The 23,547-nt window shown below is 39.6% G+C and overlaps 3 protein-coding genes across 7 annotated transcripts; 1 reads left to right on the top strand and 2 right to left on the bottom strand.

Moving 5' to 3' along the window:
• The first annotated feature begins 8,323 nt into the window (after positions 1 to 8,323).
• On the top strand, positions 8,324 to 9,775 carry LOC131937831 (uncharacterized). Its single transcript, XM_059295508.1, has 3 exons — positions 8,324 to 8,521; positions 8,617 to 8,773; positions 9,069 to 9,775. Exons 1-3 carry the CDS (start codon positions 8,324 to 8,326, stop codon positions 9,773 to 9,775), a joined length of 1,062 nt encoding a protein of 353 aa, XP_059151491.1.
• A 2,026-nt stretch (positions 9,776 to 11,801) lies between these two features.
• Positions 11,802 to 17,214, bottom strand: LOC131937853 (major royal jelly protein 1). Of its 4 annotated transcripts, none has more exons than XM_059295532.1 (3): positions 17,112 to 17,214; positions 14,190 to 15,264; positions 11,802 to 12,320 (listed from the first exon to the last, which is right to left on the bottom strand). In XM_059295532.1, the coding sequence occupies exons 2-3, from the start codon at positions 15,245 to 15,247 to the stop codon at positions 12,062 to 12,064; spliced, it is 1,317 nt and encodes a 438-aa protein (XP_059151515.1). In that variant the 5' UTR covers positions 15,248 to 15,264; positions 17,112 to 17,214; the 3' UTR covers positions 11,802 to 12,061. The 4 variants fall into 4 exon arrangements, with proteins under 4 accessions (XP_059151515.1, XP_059151516.1, XP_059151519.1 ...); XM_059295533.1 differs by having other exon boundaries at positions 17,098 to 17,196; XM_059295536.1 differs by having other exon boundaries at positions 17,105 to 17,160.
• Positions 17,215 to 18,102: 888 nt separating this feature from the next.
• Positions 18,103 to 22,913, bottom strand: LOC131937817 (uncharacterized). 2 transcript variants are annotated; one of them, XR_009386256.1, is made up of 3 exons: positions 20,702 to 22,913; positions 19,815 to 20,259; positions 18,103 to 19,691 (listed from the first exon to the last, which is right to left on the bottom strand). XR_009386256.1 is itself a non-coding variant. In XM_059295472.1 (2 exons), exons 1-2 carry the CDS (start codon positions 22,705 to 22,707, stop codon positions 19,932 to 19,934), a joined length of 2,334 nt encoding a protein of 777 aa, XP_059151455.1. In that variant the 5' UTR covers positions 22,708 to 22,913; the 3' UTR covers positions 18,103 to 19,931. The 2 variants fall into 2 exon arrangements, 1 of the variants encoding a protein (XP_059151455.1); XM_059295472.1 differs by having other exon boundaries at positions 18,103 to 20,259.
• Between the last annotated feature and the right edge of the window lie 634 nt (positions 22,914 to 23,547).

Genomic DNA, 23,547 nt, shown 5'->3' with positions numbered 1-23,547 from the left:
GTAAAAGATCTAATTCTCTACCTTCTGTTAAATTTTGAGTAATTTCCGTTGACTGGAAGTAGTAATTTACGCTACTTTCGATTTCTCAAAAAACTAATGTAAATTTTAGAAGTACTAATAATATTGCGCACTATTATGCGCTTTTTTATTTGGCGTTCACTTGGTGTGCAATTAATTTGTCTACGAGATTTTATTCTATTTTTAAAACTTTAAGTATTTAAAATGGATTAAAAATCATGTCTATAGCCCGAGTTCCCATCCCCTGTTATTTTATATAAGAATATTCGAGAAAGTTTAGGGGAGATCACTCCCGGTTTAATAAAAATGGTGTTCTAAATCCCAAAAAACAAAATGCTATATAGAATCCAAAAAAACAAAATGATGTACACACTCCAATAAAATAAATTGGTATTCAGAATCCCATAATACAAAATGCTGTATAGATTCCCAAATGACATACAAAGCTCCACGGAACACAAAAAACAAAACCATTAATCAGGCATTTAGAAAGGTTTTATTTATTTTTATTTTTTAAAACATTTTTCACTTTGATGTTTTATAAACAAAGATAAAAATAATTTAGAAATTTATGAAAACATTAGAACATTTTTGGTGTAAATCTAGATCTAATTTTTTTCTATAACATTAAATAGCAAGGTTGTATCCAATGACAGCATACTGTAAGTTGTTGAGTCTTTAATTATTTTTAGCAACCGAAATTCGAGTAAAGCAACAATATATTTCTCATTTTTAGCCAGACTTTCGGATCAATTTTGTTTTTTAAAATAAATTTGAAATTATGAAATTGCGAATAAACTAAGCTTGAATGTATTTTTTAAAATAGTTTTTATGTACCTTACACACTATATTTTGGAACTAAAGTGCAAGCCCTTAAATGCATGGTTTAAAAAAAAATACTTGAAAAAACTGTTTGAGCATATTCTTTACATACTGGGTATTTGCACCTGTCATATACACTAGTCCAGGAGACTTGTTGTCCACTCTGGTCCATGAGATCCAGTGTCAACACTGGTAGTTGAGAAGTTTGGGATTAGAATCCGGTTGACGTTTTACGGATTAGAAGGTAAAATGATTTTGAGAAATCGATTGGTAGATATTTTGTGGGATTTGTTAGTTGAAAATATTTAGAATATTTAACTTAAGGTTGTTTTGAACACTCATAGTATTTCAGCAAAAAATGCAATCGTTTCAAGATGCAGTGACGGATTTTCTTGGATTAAAAAGTTGCTTACTTACTTTCGTTGAAATGGAGTACAAAAACGTCTCCATCCCTTTTCCTTCTCACCTTTCAGTGGATTGGAAAATCGTTATGCTGAGAAAAAGAAAGAGATCTTTGATGTGTGTATTTTCATCTCAACAATTTAGATTACGCTGGTGACAAATTCATCATTTCTACATACATCAGCATACAAGATAAGCGCCTTCACCAACAGTACAAGGGTAATCACACGATCCATTTCACATGCATTATTTTAGTTATTTAGCACTGACTGCTCTTGCTTGTTTTTAGATTTTCCAAAAAAAGACGCTGCTGTCATTTTTACTTTCTCGTATATACGAAGTATAGAGAAAGTCTTGTAATCGTGCAAAAAAATGAGATTTTTGAAGATCTCGACGTTTTACAACTCCATGAGTCAGAAAAACATAGTTTTGCAATCTTGTCCGTATGTCTGTGTGTGTATGTGTGTGTGTGTCTGTAAACACGATAACTTGAGTACTGTTACAGCTAGGTTGATGAAATTTCATATATAAGTATTTTATCAAAATCGTAGATCCGTATCAACTTTTGAGTGATTTATGATAACCGGAAGTAGTACTTTTTCTACTATGAATTTTTCAAAAGCCTATAACTTGAGTACTATTTCAGATAGATACATGAAATTTCACATGTAAAGAAAAGATCTAATTCTCTACCTTCTATCAAATTTTGAGTAATTTTCGTTGAACGTAAGTAGTAATTTACGCTATTTCCGATTTCTCAAAAAACTAATGTAAATTTATAAAATACTAATAATATTCCGCACTATTATTCACATTTTATTTAGCGTTCACTTGGTGTGCATTTTTTTTTGTCTAAGAGATTTTATTCTATTTTAAAAAGTTTAAGTGTTTAAAATGGATTAAAAATCATGTCTATATCCCGAGTTGCCATCCCCTGTTGTTTTATTTAAGAATATTCGATAAAGTTTAGGGGAGATCACTCCCGGTTTATTTTAATCCAGGACAGTTTTATGTTTAGCGTTTGATTTGGGGTGTCTGTCTTGAGGCTCCACTTTTGTTTGTGTGTCTGTCTTGAGGCTTCATTTTTGTTTGTGTCTGTCTTGAGGCTCAGCTTTTGTTTGTGTGTCTGTCTTGAGGCTTCATTTTTGTTTGTGTCTGTCTTGAGGCTCAGCTTTTGTTTGTGTGTCTGTGATCATGTTTTGTTTGTGTGTCTGTGATCATGTTTTGTTTGTGTATCTGTCTTGAGGCTCCGCTTTTGTTTGTGTGTCTGTGATCACGTTTTGTTTCTGTGTCTGTCTTGAGGCTCCACTTTTGTTTGTGTCTGTCTTGATGCTCCACTTTTGTTAGTGTGTCTGTCTTTAGGCTCCACTTTTGTTTGTGTGTCTGTGATCTGCCAGCCAGTTGGACAACGTCTTCAGGCTGATTCCAAACGTAGCTGCGAACATCTCCTTACACACCTGGTAACGTCGGCAGTAAATGTGGAGAAAATATTTGTAGGAGATGTGACGTCTGGACTTTGGTAAAACAAGAATCTGTTTCTTTCTCTCACTCATCACAACAGTCCTGATGTAAATCTTCCTTTCTTCTGGGGAACCCATTTTCCAGAATCCTGCAAACAGGTTGCGGCGTAGTTCTTCAGACACAATCTGGCACTGCCTAAACCTTGACTTGATGCAGTACTGGGAGAGACAAGGCGAGCCCGTGTACCTCTCTGGTACCTGGGAGAGACAAGGCGAGCCCGTGAACCTCTCTACCTGGGAGAGACAAGGCGAGCCCGTGAACCTCTCTACCTGGGAGAGACAAGGCGAGCCCGTGTATATCTCTGGTACCTGGGAGAGACAAGGCGAGCCCGTGAACCTCTCTACCTGGGAGAGACAAGGGGAGCCCGTGAACCTCTCTACCTGGGAGAGACAAGGCGAGCCCGTGTATCTCTTTGGTACCTGGGAGAGACAAGGCGAGCCCGTGAACCTCTCTGGTACCTGGGAGAGACAAGGCGAGCCCGTGTATCTCTCTGGTCCTTGGGAGAGACAAGGCGAGCCCGTGTATCTCTCTGGTCCTTGGGAGAGACAAGGCGAGCCCGTGTATCTCTCTGGTCCTTGGGAGAGACAAGGCGAGCCCGTGTATCTCTCTGGTCCTTGGGAGAGACAAGGCGAGCCCGTGTATCTCTCTGGTACCTGGGAGAGACTAGGCGAGCCCGTGTATCTCTCTGGTACCTGGGAGAGACTAGGCGAGCCCGTGTACCTATCTGGTACCTGGGAGAGACAAGGCGAGCCCGTGAACCTCTCTGGTACCTGGGAGAGACAAGGCGAGCCCGTGTATCTCTCTGGTACCTGGGAGAGACTAGGCGAGCCCGTGTATCTCTCTGGTACCTGGGAGAGACTAGGCGAGCCCGTGTACCTATCTGGTACCTGGGAGAGACAAGGCGAGCCCGTGAACCTCTCTGGTACCTGGGAGAGACAAGGCGAGCCCGTGTATCTCTCTGGTACCTGGGAGAGACAAGGCGAGCCCGTGTATCTCTCTGGTACCTGGGAGAGACAAGGCGAGCCCGTGAACCTCTCTACCTGGGAGAGACAAGGCGAGCCCGTGAACCTCTCTGGTACCTGGGAGAGACAAGGCGAGCCCGTGTATCTCTCTGGTACCTGGGAGAGACAAGGCGAGCCCGTGAACCTCTCTGGTACCTGGGAGAGACAAGGCGAGCCCGTGTATCTCTCTGGTACCTGGGAGAGACAAGGCGAGCCCGTGAACCTCTCTACCTGGGAGAGACAAGGCGAGCCCGTGAACCTGTCTACCTGGGAGAGACAAGGCGAGCCCGTGAACCTCTCTACCTGGGAGAGACAAGGCGAGCCCGTGAACCTCTCTGGTCCATGTGTGCGACTCTTGTCATGTGATCCTCTGGTCTGTCTCCTGACTTTTCTGCTGTACAAATTTAAACCTCCGTCCTTGCTGGTACCAGACCACGCATTGCCGTGTTGGTCAAAACGACTCCTGTCAGGGCATGTCTGGTGGTCGACACGAATCCTGTCAGGGCATGTCTGGTCAGTCGTCTGATTTAAATTGTTGGAGAGTGGCGAGCTGGTCGAGTTTTTCAGCGCTGTCGGGTGTGAGCTGGTGAGCTGTACAGATTCGACCTCCTGATGTAGCTGAGAAAAGCCGCCATCTTGCGAACCATGAAACGGGAAGTAGGCAGAGAATGGATGGGCATCGCTAGGCTTATATTTGTTTCTTTCGTCAAATTTGGTGTTTGTTTTCATTGTGCTGATTCCAGAATCTGTATAGACGAAAAGTCAGTGATTCATACCATTTATATGGGAATTCAAATGAAAATCTGAAATCTAAATAGATAGTTAACTACATCAATAAATTCCTAAAATCATAAACTAAATAATTATCCTTTAAAGTATTAAAGGATAAAGCTTATCACGACAAAATGCCTCTTGCCAAAATATCACTAGAAATATCTACAGACATAAAATGAAAATGATCTTAAAACATTAAATTGAATTTTGTGACGTCACACATTAATACACACTCATATTTTTTTTCATATAAATATTACATCAATCTCAATTCATTCGTTGAAAGCATATAATAATTTGTAGGAAATACATTTCACAACTTAGGATGATTTAATTTAAAACTAAAGAAAAACATTATGTCTAACACCAACGAACCTTCTGGAAATGACTCCCATGGTGTCAGGACTAGTCTGAAAGCTTCTGTCATAATTTGAGTGTCCATATGTCATAACTTAAGTATCCATCTGTCATTGGTTTCGTAACCTGTGCGTCCATCTGTCATGGCCTGAGTGTCCATCTGTATAAATGTTTCAAAATAAATTGTTAAGTAATTAATAAATAAACAAGTTAATAAATAAATAATTAGCCCTAAAAGAAAGATAAATTTAAAAAATAGTAGCTTCTCTAGTCACGAGTATGTTTATGTGCTCCAGCATATACATCAAGCCATTTACGAAGACTAGTCTTACAGCCTATCATTTACATACGTCTGTCTTTTACACTTGCTATTTACAACAACAATCTGTCTGCAGTATATGTGAGCGGGTGAATGGATTAGGTAGGGAAGCGTAGGATATATTTTAGTTATCCCCCACCGAGCAGGGCTTACAAATTGGTAGCACGAGTGGGGTCAGTGCTTTAGTCTAGTTAAATTTTTGTGTTCTATCCTACCCTTTCCTAGGATTACCTAACTAACTGTCCGGTCAGTGCAAGCCCGGCTAAACCCAGACTGGTTAATACCTTAACCTTAGTCTAAATTAAAAACAATAAAACTTAAACAGTTAATTAAATTTATTTCATGGAACCAATAAAAAAAACGATGAAAAACTACAGAATACACAAAACACGACTAAACAAAACTCAACGGGACAAAACACTGTATACAAAACATATACAAAACAAACTTTTTACACCAAACAAAACACCCAGCCAAGTTGCCCAAGCAACCTCACTGGAAGGGGGGGGGAGAGAAAAAGAAAAGGAAAACATAAGAAAAATGCATGGAAAAATATATACATCAATATATACATATGTTTAAATACTAATAACTTCTGCTAAAGATATCTAAAGCCTCGAGTAAAACGAATCCCTACTCTAACAATTCTAAAAGCAATTCTCAAAAACATAACTAACCACTGTCTAACCAAAAACTAGCAACTTAAAAATAACATGGCCTGAAGCCATTGGTCTACCTATACAACATCCATATTGATAACATTGACGTTAACAAACTCCGCTAGGGCCCCAATGAAGGCAGACACCAAGCAAGCGATACTCAACATGACGTTGCACGAAACAGCACACACATTAATTTTAAACAACCTAAAACTCGAGGCAACTAAAATATACTCATTACTGTCTAAAACAACCGACTATTGACTAAGCCAATCCTAGTCATCGTGGGGAACCCACAATAACAACACATCATAATAAAGTAAAACAAGTAAATGCACACACCACGTGGTCCCAAAACACACGCCAAGGGTTTAGAAAATACCAACAAAAAGAATACACCACGTGCATACCAGACATGCCGATGCCCACTATCTCGTTTTAGACGGAAAAGAAATAAAACGAGAACACATCGGCAGTCGTATTCATACAAATAACATTAAGATAAAATATAAAAAAAAATCAAATACCTCCAACGCACGAAGCGCGACCACGGACAACTGAACTGACCTACATTCTAGCGGTCAAAAAGAAAGAAAATTATCCGAGTGGTCAGTTTATATACTGACCGCTTCGGGCGGAAGGGGAACCCCGTAGCCGCTGTCCAGTGGACCATCCACTCACAGATTCGCACCAAATAAAATAATACAAAATAAATAATCCATTCACCCGCTCACATTCACCCCTTTTTAAAAACTTACAGTCCCTGTAAGACATTCAAATAAAATAATACAAAATAAATAATCCATTCACCCGCTCACATTAATCTTTACAAAAACAGCGTGTCTGTGTTTGTGTTGATGGCTCAAATATTTTGTCAACATTCGGTGCTAGAAATCATGATGTTGCAGCAACAAGTGGAACACAGGAACACTCTACCTAATAGACGAAACTATGATCACCACTAGCCTAGAAATATTTAACATTAATCTTTACAAAAATGGCGTGCTTGTGTTTGTGTGGATGTCTCATTGAGAGGCATGTTCTATATTTGCTATCAGCACCGACTGACTTGGACCAGACGCAAGAACCCACTGGTAGATCGAAATGAAATCTGTTTCTATGTTTCGTCTCAACTATAGAGATAAAAATTGATGTGTTGTCTAGAATACACATAACGCGGCGGTCATTGATAGATAAGTTTAAGCAACTTCATTTTAAATGCAATGAATTAAAGAAATCATTTTGATTTATATCTTGCTTTGGTTTTAAGATTATTTTTTTGTTAATACTACTTTTCTTAGTAGCATACAAAAATGTGTGACTCGAACTTTTAAAGCTCTAATTTTAAAATTGCCGAAATAAAAATATTCAACTATTTTATCGACAGAAATGGAAACGTAATTCAAAATCCCAAATCTCTGAGCACTTGCGGCATCCTTCAGTTGACTGGGTCAGTGCTCGAAGCTGAGATTTCATCAAGCAGTGAAACGTCAATCAATAACAATGTCGAGGGCGGAGTGTATCAGAAATGTAATTGTTGACGGCGGAAAGTTTTGTAGGTGTAATTGTTGCGATGGAAGGAGGATGTTGTTGATGTAATTGTTGAGGTGCTTCAGCCGATGTTGTGCCAGTCACGAGAGTGTTTGGAGTGGAAGGAGAGCACTTGGTCGGTTCTTGGCTTTAGAGACTTAAGAGGCTTCATGGGTCAAGTTGTGTTTACTGGGTTCAATATATGTAACAATGAGATGACTCATATTATATTGTTAGAGGCTACAGAATTCACAATAAAGAAATATTAGAATACTGCAATATTATACGGTAATATTTAAGGGCCAATATTATTTGTAATTTGTACACATTAGATGTTCCAGAAATTTTGTGAAATCAGATACTTTGGTAGGATCAAAACTAATTTTTTAATTTGATATTAAAAAATTAAATATTAGATAAGATGAATATGTAAATGAAATAAATACAGGCTCTACGTTCCAATCAATTAAATATTTCAGCAATTCTATTTCTCCGTCGTTCTGGTAACCTGTAAAACTCAATTTTGACTGGAAAAAATATTGTATGTGCTAACAGCACAAACACATTATGTTATTAGGCCATTTGATAAACCTGCTAGACCACCAACCTATCCGCTAGCACCACCAGAAACCTACTGGACCACCAACCTACTGGACAACCAACCTAGTGGACCACCAACCTATCCGCTAGCACCACCAGAAACCTACTGGACCACCAACCTATCCGCTAGCACCACCAGAAACCTACTAGACCACCAACCTACTAGACCACCAACTTACTGGACCACCAACCTACAGGACCACCAACCTACTGGACCACCAACCTACTGGACCACCAACCTACTGGACCACCAACCTACTGGACCACCAATCAACTGGACCACCAACCTACTGGACCACCAACCTATCTAGTCCACTACCATGGAGTTTGGCCTAAACAAGAGCACTGACGGGGACATAACTCTGAAACCTGTCTACACCAGCCCAACAGTTGTGAGCTTATTGAGTGACCCTGTGTGGCAGCTGGTCGACTTTGTCATGTATGTGCCAGTACTTGGGGTCTTGAGTTTCTTGGGGATCGTCGCCAACATTGTCAACATCATGGTGTTTTTGAAACAGGTGGGTTTTATATTAGCTTGAAGAAGTTTGAAAATGAAACTATCACGTAAGTAACTGTTCCAATGTAAAGGTCGTATGTTTTCTCCTCACCCCAGGAGCTCGGCAGACCGGTGACCCTGAGCCTTCTGGCCCTGTGTGTGGCCCACCTCGGTGCCAGCCTCGCGCTGTTCTGGGAGAGCTTCCTGTACAATCCTTACCTGCAAAAGTCGGCCATACCTGTTAGAGTGGACGCTCTGATCTACCTCACCGCAGGTATAGCTGTTCACATTGTTTCAGGAATAATTCTTTTTTATTTGTACAATACAATACTGGGGATCCTTTTTTCTATCTGCAGCTATTTTATATCATTAATGATTTTTTGAAATAAAAAATTTGATTCAAATATAAATTTAAAAAAAAAAACTTTATACAACGAGCGTAAGAAATTTTTTGACGTCGAACTTGAGATTTTGCCTTTATAGCGGTGGAATTATTTTTTAAAGCTAATTTGCCGTGTAAATTTGGTTTGCACTAAAATATTTTATTTTGTTAAACTTTTCTTTTTTAGCTCTACCCAGCGCTGTCTTCTACAGAAACTCCACCCTGATCCACGTGTACATAACACTAGAGCGGTGCCTGTGTATAGCCATGCCTCTAAAGATCAAAGAAATCTTCACACCGAACCAATCAATAACCACCATGGCTGGGATTTATCTATTATCGACTCTCAGCATTTTACCAATGTACCTGTCAGGTTACCTGGAGCTGTCAATCAACCCAACAACCAACACAACCGTCTACGTCAGAGTCCGCTACGACAACGCAGTCTACCTAGAGACTATCGGCCTGTACCTGTCAGCACTTTGTATTTTGTTGCCGTATGTCTTAGAAATTTTCCTGACAATTTGTATCATCTGGCAATTACACATCAAATCAAAGTGGCGAAACAAGATGGCCGCCGCCACAAATTCAACAAGTTTGAAGGAAAGAAAACTTGTTAAAATGGTTGTCTTTATAACCTCACTGTTTATTTGTTTCTCCTTCTTTACCTGCTTCAACTTTTTACAAGGTCTAATCAAACACTTTCTAGCAGAAGACGTGACGCGGCTGGGCAGTGTCCAGCTCTTCCAGTTTCCCTGGTCGGTGGTGCTGGTCTTCGAACAACTTCTGCATTCGGTCAACCTCCTCATTTTCTACAACATGAGCGCCAACTACAAATTGGTTTTCCGTCAAATCTTTCACATGCAAGTATTTTTATCGGATAAAACTATATAAACAGATTCAAGATATTCGAAAGGTCCATTAAATATTTCCTAAAAACCGGTAGGATCTTTTTTTTTTTTTTTTTTTTTTTTGAAAAATCTGGATCTGACTGGTTGATTTTTGTTGGTCTTTACTAAAGATTGGAAGTATTTCATGATTTAGAAGTTTTGGTAACTTAACAAAAAAATTTAAAAGAATGTAAGTAAACATGGTACAAATAGATCTTCGTTTTTTTTTATTTATCGACAAATTTTTGAGGAAAAATTACTGCGAGTTTTTTTATAAGTGGTGCTTTCAGAACATCGATAACGAAGTTCCTGTACAGCCAATCAATGTTTGTCTCACGAAAGTATCAATTCAGGTTATAATTTAGACTTGAAAATAAATTGAAATGTAGCCTCGAAGTCGAACTCAGAAAACTATTTTAAAGTTCTCTGGATTTGCAACTTTTATAACATCTATCTATCTATCTATCTATATACTACTAAAACTCAAGTTTGTTTACATGTTTGAATATATTTTTGTTTGTTTGTTTGTTTGTCTGATTTCGTACTGTAGAAAATCTACGCTATATATAGAGCTGTAAAATTCATAGGTTGATTAACCACATTACTTTTAAAGTTTTAGAACAATGGCTTAACTTTGACTGAATAGTGACGTTTGATAACTCATTTTTTGTTTGTTTTTCTGATTTTTTATTGGGTAGAATCTGCATTATGTGAAGAGCTGTAAAATAGAGAATTTTGGGTGGTAAATATTGTTCCTTTTTAAACACACTGTTAATTACAAACAAATTTAAAGCCGTTAATTAATGTATTGATATATTCATAAATAGGTTAACCACATTAATTATAAAAGTTTAGAACAATGAATTAAGTAATAGTACAAAGATTTATTTTCTTTTTACAACAATGTTTTCAATTATTTTTTTCTTAAGGCCTATATGTGAATGATAAGGTTGACTATCAGGACCTCGCGGGGCACAGGGCAGGTGAAGTAGAGTTCACCTGTTTCTATGTTCTCAGCATATGAAGGGATAGTGTGGTCAGAGCCATGCTCGGGCGGAATCTTTTTTTTAAAAAAAACTCAAACATGTCTGAGACTTGGCGGGTGAAGTAGAGTTTAGTAGCGTTTTTTAAATATAAAAACGTCTTTTTGAATGTGGGGTCTGGTTATTTTGGGATGATAAGTGCTGACAGACGTGATGTCATTTATGAATGACCCCCGAAACCCACAGTTATCTAATTAGATAACGGGTAGTCTAGTTTACTCTAAAATTCTAAATTTTCTGAATTAGTTTCAATTTTTATTTTTCACGACCGCTTTGATGGAAATTCTATTTTTTTTTAAACACGATTTTTATCCCTGTCAAGAATAATGATGGAAGGATTTTCGTCGACTCGTTGATGTCCATTGGATGTATACTTAACTGGTTTGCGTGATAGATTTAATTGGGTTTAACAAGTTTACAAAATTTGACTTTAGTTGTGTTGTTTGAGAGGAAATAGTAGAAGACATTTTTGTGACGGTGACTGTGTTGTGAAGGTGTGTTGTGACGGTGTGTTGTGACGGTGACTGTGACTGTGTTGTGTTGTGACGGTGTGTTGTGACGCTGTGTTGTGACGGTGTGTTGTGACGGTGACTGTGTTGTGACGGTGACTGTGACTGTGTTGTGTTGTGACGGTGTGTTGTGACGGTGTGTTGTGACGGTGACAATGTGTTGTGAAATGTTGTCAAAATGTTTAAAAGCTACCGATGCCGTTTCTTCTTGCAGTGTCGCGTTATTTTATTTTAGAATATTTTTTATTTATTTTGAACGCTATGTAATATTGTGCTGATAGGCGATATCTTTGTTCGATCCAGATTCTATCTAATTGTTTAAACCTGAAGGTCATGTAGCTTTATGCCTCTACTTTATTTGTTTTGTGTTAAGGTTTTGTGGTTAATGCTAGTAATAGTGTTGTTGTTTTTGTTGTTGATGGTTTTATTGAAATAAATTTTTAACAACAGAAAAAAAGCTATAACACAAAATCTAAACTAAATTTTAAAAATTTATTTCCAGTTTGTATAAAACATGAAACATTGCTTTCTTTATGTATCCTACATCTTTACCCTGGGATTCTGAACATTTCAAACACTTTTAGCTCATACGTTTTCAGTAGAGCGAAGAAAAACAACGGCACTCAACTTTTAGAAACTCATTTGAATATTTAAGCCCAAAGAGAATAAAACAGATTAACATTGAACAGATTAGGATTAACATTGAACAGATTAGGATTAACATTGAACAGATTAGGATTAACCCTTCCACAGGTACGGCTTATCCCCCACGTAGACCCGGTTGATCCTGAAGTTACTTCCCTTAGCCCCAGACACGTCCAGTGTCCCAGCCAGGAACTCATTCATCCGTGACGTGGTGAACCAAAGATGGCCGCTGGGGTCAAGGGTCAGTGACTCCACCCATATAAACCTGACGTCATCCTTAGCGACCAATGTCTCCGTTGCTATGGTAACCATGTCCTCCGAAACCTTTTGTAGGTCCTGCGTCAAGTTCCACCTGAGGACAATTAGTTTTAATTAATTAATCGCTGCATGTCGATGTACAGAGTTGTATGGTCAGACCTATATGATACAGTTGTATGGTCAGATCTATATGATACAGTTGTATGGTCAGACCTATATGATACAGTTGTATGGTCAGATCTATATGATACAGTTGTATGGTCAGACCTATATGATACAGTTGTATGGTCAGATCTATATGATACAGTTGTATGGTCAGATCTATGTGATACAGTTGTATGGTCAGATCTATGTGATACAGTTGTATGGTCAGACCTATATGATACAGTTGTATGGTCAGATCTATATGATACAGTTGTATGGTCAGATCTATATGATACAGTTGTATGGTCAGACCTATATGATACAGTTGTATGGTCAGATCTATATGATACAGTTGTATGGTCAGATCTATATGATACAGTTGTATGGTCAGATCTATATGATACAGTTGTATGGTCAGATCTATATGATACAGTTGTATGGTCAGATCTATATGATACAGTTGTATGGTCAGATCTATATGATACAGTTGTATGGTCAGATCTATATGATACAGTTGTATAGTCAGATCTATGTGATACAGTTGTATGGTCAGATCTATATGATACAGTTGTATGGTCAGATCTATATGATACAGTTGTATGGTCAGATCTATATGATACAGTTGTATGGTCAGATCTATATGATACAGTTGTATGGTCAGATCTATATGATACAGTTGTATGGTCAGATCTATATGATACAGTTGTATGGTCAGATCTATATGATACAGTTGTATGGTCAGATCTATATGATACAGTTGTATGGTCAGATCTATATGATACAGTTGTGTGGTCAGATCTATATGATACAGTTGTATGGTCAGATCTATGTGATACAGTTGTATGGTCAGATCTATGTGATACAGTTGTATGGTCAGATCTATATGATACAGTTGTATGGTCAGATCTATATGATACAGTTGTATGGTCAGATCTATATGATACAGTTGTATGGTCAGATCTATATGATACAGTTGTATGGTCAGATCTATGTGATACAGTTGTATGGTCAGATCTATGTGATACAGTTGTATGGTCAGATCTATATGATACAGTTGTATGGTCAGATCTATATGATACAGTTGTATGGTCAGATCTATATGATACAGTTGTATGGTCAGATCTATATGATACAGTTGTATGGTCAGATCTATATGATACAGTTGTATGGTCAGATCTATATGATACAGTTGTATGGTCAGATCTATATGATACAGTTGTATGGTCAGATCTATATGATACAGTTGTATCGTCAGATCTATATGATACAGTTGTATGGTCAGATCTATGTGATACAGTTGTATGGTCAGATCTATATGATACAGTTGTATGGTCAGATCTATATGATACAGTTGTATGGTCAGATCTATATGATACAGTTGTATGGTTAGATCTATATGATACAGTTGTATGGTCAGATCTATATGATACAGTTGTATGGTCAGATCTATATGATACAGTTGTATGGTCAGATCTATATGATACAGTTGTATGGTCAGATCTATATGATACAGTTGTATGGTCAGATCTATATGATACAGTTGTATGGTCAGATCTATATGATACAGAGTTGTATGAACCATAAGCCACATGTGAACCATATTTTCCGTGCGTATAAAGTTTATTTTTATATTTGTATTGATAATTATTATAAGCTTATTTTACTCACTACCTTTTGTTACTAAATTACACACTGCCTATTGCCACTACTAAATTATACTGCCTATTGCCACTACTAAATTATACTGCCTATTGCCACTACTAAATTACACTGCCTATTGTCACTACTAAATTAAACACTGCCTATTGCCACAACTTACATGTACACAGCGTTGAGGGACAAAGCACCGTAGTACAATGCCTTCTGACCAAAGACAAGTCCGTCCGAGTTGGAGGCCTTGGTGCCAGCCAGTCTGTAGCGTCCAGTGAAGTCCCCGCTGGGTTCTCTCAGTACAGACGTCGGTATCTGGTGCAGCTTTTTGCTGCCGACAGGGCTGTAGTACAGGAACCGGTAGCTGGGGTCTAGGGCGATGCCGTTGATGCCGAATCCCGCCTGGTAGTTGATGCCGTTGATCCTGATCGTCGTGTCGGTGTCCGGCTTCATGGAGGCGTGCTTGAAGGCCCAGCTGGCGTTCTGCGCCAGGTCCAGCACGATGATCTGCTCGTTCAGCATGTCCGAGATGTAGACGTACCGGACATCGGGGGCGGACTTTGACACGTAGTCCAGCGCTAGCTCGTTCAACATGTTGGTCGCCGCGGGCACGACAGACGCGGGGAAAATGTAACTTCTGACCAACGCGCCTTTCTTTTTGAGGTCAAGGATGACCAGTTTAGGCGGACAGATGACGTCAGTTGGCTGAGGCACGATGCTGGTTCTTCCAACGTCAATGACGTACATTAGGCCCGTGTTGGGGTCAGTGGCGGATTTAATTGGGAACTGTAGGTTGGAGCAGTTACCGGCTTCGTTGTATTGTAAGCTGGGGAACGGCTGCAAGAGTGACCTGCCCTGCTTGACCACGACCTTGTTGAGGCCAGAAGGCACGCCTTGTGACGTACGCAGGACTGTGACGTAGACGTCGCTCTTGTACACGTCCACTCCCGACAAGACGTTGGCAGCGGGGTTGAACCAGCCCTTCTCCGTGTAGTAGCCCCGCACCCAGTCGCACGGCCACTCGAACTCTAAGCTAGACCACTGGTGAACGGTCTGAGCACCCTTGTCAGTGGACCCCTGTCTGTGGGCCCCTGTTTGCGGACCCTTGTCCTTAAACAAATCTGTTCTGAGGTTCCAGAAGTCTGAGAGATGGCTGTGGTGCTGACCACCATCCACGATCTCGGCCACCAACAGGACCCCAGACAACATCAAACAACTTCTAATCATGGCTGGACCTCAGTGCTCTAGCAGCAGAAATCAAACATTTGTCAGTTTACACATTAGCACGTCAAAATCTTTCATACTTGACACTTTCATCCCGGATTTTACAATATTTTGTTTAACTTGCTTTCTCTGTCGACAGTCGTCATTATATTTATATCGAAACGCTCTAATTAAATTTCTGGCACTGCTAGGTGACGGATTCGTTTCAATGTTGGCACGTGGCATAAAAACAATGCAATATGACATTAAATTTGACTTAATTGGAGGCCTAATTATTTTTTTATGAATTAATTAAAATTTTGTCCAAATTAGTACGCGCGTTATCATGTTTATTAGGTGCGCAATAGTTTTTAGACATGCAACTCTACTGTAAATTAAAAAAATTATTTAAGTACTGAAAATAAAGCGGGAGTTATCTCGCTTAAACGGTCTCGAATATTCTTATATAACACAACGGGGGATGACAAATCGGGGTATAGACATGATTTTGAATCCATTTTTAATTACGTTTTAAAATAGAAAAGAATCTCGTAGAAAAATGAATTGCGCACCAAGTGAACGGCAAACAATATGTGTATAATAGTGCGGAATATTAGTACTTGTTGCGGTTTTTGAGAAACCGGAAATAACGTAAACTACTACTTCCGGTCAACGAAAATTACTTAAAAATTGACAGAAGTCAGAGAATTTGATCTTTTACTTATATGTGAAATTTCGTCTATAGATGTGAAACAATACACAAGTAATAGGCATTTGGAAAACCAAAAGTAGAATAAGTTCCACTTCCGGTTACCGGAAATCGCTGAAAAGTTCATACAGAACTACAAATTTGATATTAAATGAAATTTCATGTACCTAGCTGTAACGGTACTCAAGTTATCGTGTTCACAGACATACACACACGCACACATACACAACCAGACATACGGACAAACATTGCAAAACTATGTTTTTTCCGACTCAGGGCTGTGTAAAACGTCGAGATTCGTGAAAAACTCGATTTCGATTTTTTTGCACGATTACAAGACTTCCTCTAGAGGCCTAATTGGTACACGAGAAAGTAATAAAATACTTAAAAAAAACTTTTTTAAAAACCACGTTTTTCTTGTGGACTAAAAAGTAGAAAATAAATTTTCATACATTTGATGACAAAAAACGTGGGTACGTTCACCATCAAATTTCCCGACCCATCTGCCCGACCCACGTTTTTTGTCATCAAATGTATGAAAATTTATTTTCTACTTTTTAGTCCACAAGAAAAACGTGGTTTTTAAAAAAGTTTTTTTTAAGTATTTTATTTTCTCCTTTTTAGTCCGTTGCTACACATGAAAAACGTTGTTTTTAAAAAAGTTTTTTATATAGTTTATTTGCTACTATATCTAATGACTTGATTAAGTATGACTTGACTAAGTGTTTATAAATACACGGACTAAAAATCTTGAGCGACCAGGATTCGAACCTGGATTGTCGCGGCCACAACGCGAAGTACTAACCACTATACGATCACGGCCAGCGCGCTCACATCGATTGGGGCCGAAGTAACTGTGCCAATAGGCCTCCAGTCTTGTCGGTATCTTTAGAAATCATGTACTCAATTTTATGGTCCTTGGGGCGTAATTAAATTAAGCTAATTACGGTCTCTAATTGCTAGTTTTTATGATTGCATCTGAAATTGTTAGGCGAAAGTAGCCTACATGCCAAACTTCAGATCTATTGAGCAATCAGAAGTGGGCTAATTTTCGATGTCAATTTTAACAACAAACACACAAATCCACAAACGCGAAGCTGAGTTAAGAAAAACGTGTTAAAAATGTGTTGTACTTCTAAAATCCTTTGAATAATTCTACTCCTACCGAGTACCTCCTACCTGTGACGTCAGTGAAATGGGCCAGCACTAGGTCTACATCCCATTACCAGCGAGGGTTGAATGCCCCACTAGAACTGCTGACAAATTTATACCTCGGCTGTCGTGAAAAGCGCAAGTCATCGTTACAGGTAGATTTGTTTTCTGTTGAACGAAACCAGGCCCGTTTCGTGAGTCAATGACAAGGTGGATGTAAAAGTTGGAGTGGATTTACAGGTGGGGGGGGGGGGGGCTGTTATATTTTGCTTAACCAACCCCAACACCGTTTGGTTTTTTGTAAGCACATTTTAAAACCTCACCTGTAAATTTACGTGGAAACCACATTTTGCTCAGTTTTTCATCATACACCCGTAACCGTAATGCACTAGTACCTTGTACAACAGTCAAATGTTTTACACCTGTCCCCTGATATTTGCATATATATTAATATATATATATATATATTTTATATATATATATATATATATATATAAGGAAACCCTGAGAGGTACCTGGTCCAGATTAAAAGTGGATGTACTTCTGTTTGACAAGCTGGGTGAGGCGGCTCTCTATTGGGTACACTTGACTCATGTCAGTCAGGTAGTTGAAGATAGTCATAGGGGAGGTTTCGCATTATTAAATTTTTTTTTAGATTGTCAACAAATTCATAAAATAAAACAAGAGCTTGCTCATGTAGTTTTCAATTATTAGGATTTGAAGGGTTTAGTTAGAACAATAACATTCTAAATGTTAACTCACGGCTTTCTAGCCGTTCTGTGTGGCTAGTTTGTGACGTGATCAGTTTGTGACGTGATGTGATCAGTTTGTGGCGTGGTGTGGTCAGATATTCAGTCATGTCAAGCTAATCAAGCAGCTGTTGTTACTTGTACAGACAAATGCTGTTGTAGTTACCTATACAGACTAATGATGTAGTAGTTAACTGTACAGAGTATTACTGTTACAAGAGAAAAAACAAACCAATCTAGACTTGATGAGAACCTTTATTGGTTTTTAACAATCAAATGGAACTTTGAGGTGAATAGGAAAAGTTGTGAACCAACTACAGTTGTACTAGCTTGATATATCCGATGTAGAGATACAAGCTATCAACATATGTAGATATAGACAAACATATGTAGATACAGACAAACCAACAGATGTAGATACAGACAAACCAACAGATATAGATACAGACAAACCAACAGATATAGATACAGACAAACCAACAGATGAAGATACAAACACACAGATGTAGATACAGACAAACCAACAGATATAGATACAGACAAACCAACAGATGTAGATACAGACAAACCAACAGATGTAGATACAGACAAACCAACAGATGTAGATACAGACAAACCAACAGATGTAGATACAGACAAACCAACAGATGTAGATACAGACAAACCAACAGATGTAGATACAGACAAACCAACAGATGTAGATACAGACAAACCAACAGATGTAGATACAGACAAACCAACAGATGTAGATACAGACAAACCAACAGATGTAGATACAGACAAACCAACAGATGTAGATACAGACAAACCAACAGATGTAGATACAGACAAACCAACAGATGTAGATACAGACAAACCAACAGTTGTAGATACAGACAAACCAACAGATGTAGATACAGACAAACCAACAGATGTAGATACAGACAACCCAACAGATGTAGATACAGACAAACCAACAGATGTAGATACAGACAAACCAACAGATGTAGATACAGACAAACAGATGTAGATACAGACAAACCAACAGATGTAGATAGAAACTAACACACATACACACACATCTACACACAGACCAACAACCATACATATTTAGATACACACAAATCAAAACATTTAGGTACACTGGAAAAAATTACTTACAAAAAACCAAAATGAGCCAAAATGGATGAGCTGACTCAAATTTCACAAAATGCATTAATTTCATATTGTGCATGAAATTTCAGGCATCTAACAACAGCAGCATTATGTCACAAACTACCCACAGAAAGACCTATCACATGTCACCAACTACCCACACAGACCTCTCACATGTCACAAACTACCCACACATAGACCTCTCACATGTCACCAACTACCCACACAGACCTCTCACATGTCACAAACTACCCAAACACAGACCACTCACATGTCACAAACTACCCACACACAGAGATCTCACATGTCACAAACTACCCACACACAGACCTCTCACATGTCACAAACTACCCACACACAGATATCTCACATGTCACAAACTACCCAAACACAGACCTCTCACATGTCACAAACTACCCACACAGACCTCTCACATGTCACCAACTACCCACACAAAGACCTCTCACATGTCACAAACTACCCACACAGACCTCTCACATGTCACAAACTACCCACACAGACCTCTCACATGTCACAAACTACCCACACAGACATGTCACAAACTACCCACACACAGACCTCTCACATGTCACAAACTACCCACACAGACATGTCACAAACTACCCACACACAGACCTCTCACATGTCACAAACTACCCACACAGACATGTCACAAACTACCCACACACAGACCTCTCACATGTCACAAACTACCCACACAGACCTCTCACTCACAAACTACCCACACACAGACCTCATTCATACATCTGATCCAGTCACAAGATGAAGATGTCAAATCTGGCTGGAACATTGAGTGCAACCATCAGTGGTCGTCTGAAGCTCTCACATGTCACAAACTACCCACACACAGACCTCTCACACATCACCAACTACCCACATTCAGACATCTGATCCAGTCACAAGATGAAGATGTCAAATCTGGCTGGAACATTGAGTGCAACCATCAGTGCTCGTCTGAAGCTCTCACAAAAAACATTACATAGTTTTGTTTCATCTGAGATTTCCTTTCTTCCTTGACCTCCGCCTGTATCCCAGCAGCCCTCTCACTGACCTCCCTCATCACCTGACCTGGGTAGGCACACCCATACATAGTGATATTGACAAAACATCGAGACAGACAAACCAGGCGATCTAGAGGCAAATCTATGTTGGACATTAAAAATTTTCTGCGAAGTCTCCACTCTGTGCTGCTTTCATATTGATCTCTCAGTGAGTCTATGTCCATGTCTCCACATCTCGATTCAGATGCTGCCTTACATTCATCCGTTGCACTGAAAAGTCAAATAAATTATGCTTCATACATTCTTATATATAATATATACACAAACCTAAAGAGACTAAATACTTCATACTTTTCTACTCCACTTAAGAATAATAAACAACTTTCATCACGTAATGCTCATTCTGAGAGATTTTGTTTTCAATTTATGAGAATATCTCTACTTTAAAAAACAATTTAAAATAAATTTCTACCTAATTTAGTAATGAAACATTTTATTAAATTATTTAAACATTAGCCCTTGCCTACAAAAGACAAGATTTAAATCAAAAGATTAATTAGACATTAGCCCTTGCCTACACAGGACAAGATTTAAATCAAAAGATTAATTAGACATTAGCCCTTGCTTACACAGGACAAGATTTAAATCAAAAGATTAATTAGACATTAGCCCTTGCCTACACAGGGCAAGATTTAAATCAAAAGATGCCTACCTCTGGTCTCCTGAAATACTTGATGTTTTTTGTTTAGCATTATCTGCATGTTTCATGGGCTGGTTGTGGTCTGCTATTGTGGTCCTTGCTGTGTCCTCCCTCGTGGGCCCACCTTCAAGTGATGTTGATGAAGATGGCCCACTTAAAAGTGATGTTGATGAAGATGGCCCACTTAAAAGTGATGTTGAAGATGGCCCACTTAAAAGTGATGTTGAAGATGGCCCACTTACAAGTGATGTTGATGAAGATGGCCCACTTAAAAGTGATGTTGATGAAGACGGCCCACCTGCATGTGATGTTGATGAAGACGGCCCACCTACAAGTGGTGTTGATGAAGTTGGCCCACTTAAAAGTGTTGATGTGGTGGCCCCACCTTTGACCAACACAGATGCACCTCCACTACCAACAACACTCCTCTCTTCCACTGTACTACCTGTCCAATCAACACTCAGCCAGACCCCCTGGGTAGGGGGTGACCCGCCCCTCTGGGTAGGGGCTGACCCGACCCCCTGGGTAGGGGCTGACCCAGGTGGGAGGAGCTTGTATTTGGATGTCTCCCCCCCACATGACATGATGTGGTCAAACAGCTGGAAGGCTGACCTCCTTCTGCTGATACACAAATACCTGTTCCCCCCCTTCCCACGACTTTTGCTCTTCAGGTTTAACTTTCTGCACACATCATGAATGACCTGTCTCTCCTCAATTCTGAAGTCTGATGAAAACAAGAGGTCTTCCTGCTTGTCAGACACAGCATAGTTTTCAATGATCTCTTTCACTTTCCTCCTGAACTCCTCCGTGATGCCTGCGGCAGAACTCAGGCCCAGACCCTGTCTGTTGAAAACACTTTTAAGTGAGACAGGCTCGGCAATACCTGAGCCATCCTTCCCCACCCCTCCACCCTCCCAGCCCATCTTGCGCAACAGTTTGTTCCCGATGTTGTCTCCACCAATGACATCGCGCTGATCACTCAACTCACTCAACATTTCCTCCTTGCTGATCCTGACCTCGGAGTCTGAGGACTGCTTCGTCTTGATCACCCAACATAACTCTCTCAGACTTCTTAGTGCTACATCTGATGCCGTGTTCTTGGCTGCAATTTTTGAGGTTTCCTTCACATCAGCCAGAACATTGTTCTCAATCTTGAGGACGCAGCGAGTCAGGTCGGCAAGGAAGAAGTATTCGTACTCCAGCAGCATGTGGTTGAAGTCCGCGCTCCTCCTGAGGGTGTGAGCAGAGTTACAGTCATGGGGGACGACCAGAGGTTCCACGATGACAAAATCCTCCAGGGGTTTGAACTCGTTGGGTCTACGTTTACGTCCAGCGGCCTCCATATTTGACTCCTTGTGCTGGCCTGCCGCCCCAGGACAGGACGGGGTGGTGGCCAATGATGGGTGATTCACCCTAGGCTGTACAGCTGGCCTTGTAGACTGGCTGGCTGGAGGGAAGGGAGTCTGACTGCCCTCCAGCTCTAAGTGGTTATCATGCTGGACAAGATGCAAGTAAGGCATCAGGATCTTCTGTAGAGCTATCTCATGCGCATTGGTTTTGGCGTCTTTGATTTTAGAGGCTCGACCTGTTGCTACAATGACACGCTCCATATCCACCCGACACACAAACTGGTTGCCAGCGCCAACAAGCACGGACTCGACGTTTGCCCCGATCTGAATGGGGACTCTGTTGCATGCTGAGTGAAGCTTGTCCTTAGCATTGGGACGTTCTGTCTTTAAGGAGAGCACTTCATAAGCAAGTTTCCTAAACTTCTTCAGCACAGGGTCTTGTTCAGCCAGCCAGGCGGAGTGGTAGGCAGACAGGGGCATGACAGGCTGGGCTTGTGGCACCAGCTGGCTGCCTGCCATGTTGACAGATCCTGGCATCTGATAGCCTCCCCTGGACCCTGTTGATCTGATGCTAGAGTACTGCTGGTTAGATTTAACAAATGCCCCACCAAGTGGGGCAGAACTGGGTGCATTGTGCTGCATAGTGTCATCCCTCAGTACTTCATTCATATTTAGTTACTTGGGAAAAATCTTTTTGTGTATGCTTAACACTTTTAATCCTCTTGAAGTCACTATGTAATATAAAGTATTTTTGTATTTAGCGAATCACTGTGTCGTAAAGACAACTTTATCATAGGTCCAAGTCCTAGCACAAAGTGCCTGTTTTAGAATGAGCACAATCAACTGTTTGTTTATATGTTGTCCCAGTTAAAAATTAACCTGTGTATTAAAGAAAATGTCATTAAATTATAAATCTTCAAACAGTTGAACAATTTACAATTGGAGGCATAGAACAAGCTCAGAAAACATTCAGTCAGATGGCTGGGATAGCAACTTCCTGACATGTAACAGTCACAACAAAATATAGAATATCATACAATACCCTTAAACAATTTTTGTTTACACCTGATAAAAACAAACAAAACTAAATAATACTGAGATGTAATCTATTTTTAGCACTGGTGGATTGAGACAAGTTCACTCACCTTAATTTTTCCCTGAGGGCTTTGAATAGTTTTGCTTTCTCTCCCCTTCTATTTCTTCCTGTATCCCAGCACCCCTCTCATTGACCTCCCTCATCACCTGACCTGGGTAGGCACACCCATACATAGTGATATTGACAAAACATCGAGACAGACAAACCAGGCGATCTAAAGGCAAATCTATGTTGGACATTAAAAATTTTCTGCGCAGTCTCCACTCTGTGTTGCTCTCATATTGATCTCTCAGTGAGTCTATGTCCATGTCTCCACATCTGGATTCAGATGCTGCCTTAGATTTTTTACCCATTTTGCTGAAAAGAAAATATATAATAATTAATAATAATTAATAAATCATAGGTTAGCGGTT

Source organism: Physella acuta, unplaced genomic scaffold (assembly GCF_028476545.2).
Source record: "Physella acuta isolate Inbredline_101_S28 unplaced genomic scaffold, ASM2847654v3 ptg000223l, whole genome shotgun sequence".
In the NCBI taxonomy this organism is placed as follows: domain Eukaryota; kingdom Metazoa; phylum Mollusca; class Gastropoda; family Physidae; genus Physella; species Physella acuta.
The sequence above is the reverse complement of the archived record's forward strand: the minus strand, read 5'-3'. Positions and strand labels throughout refer to the sequence as shown.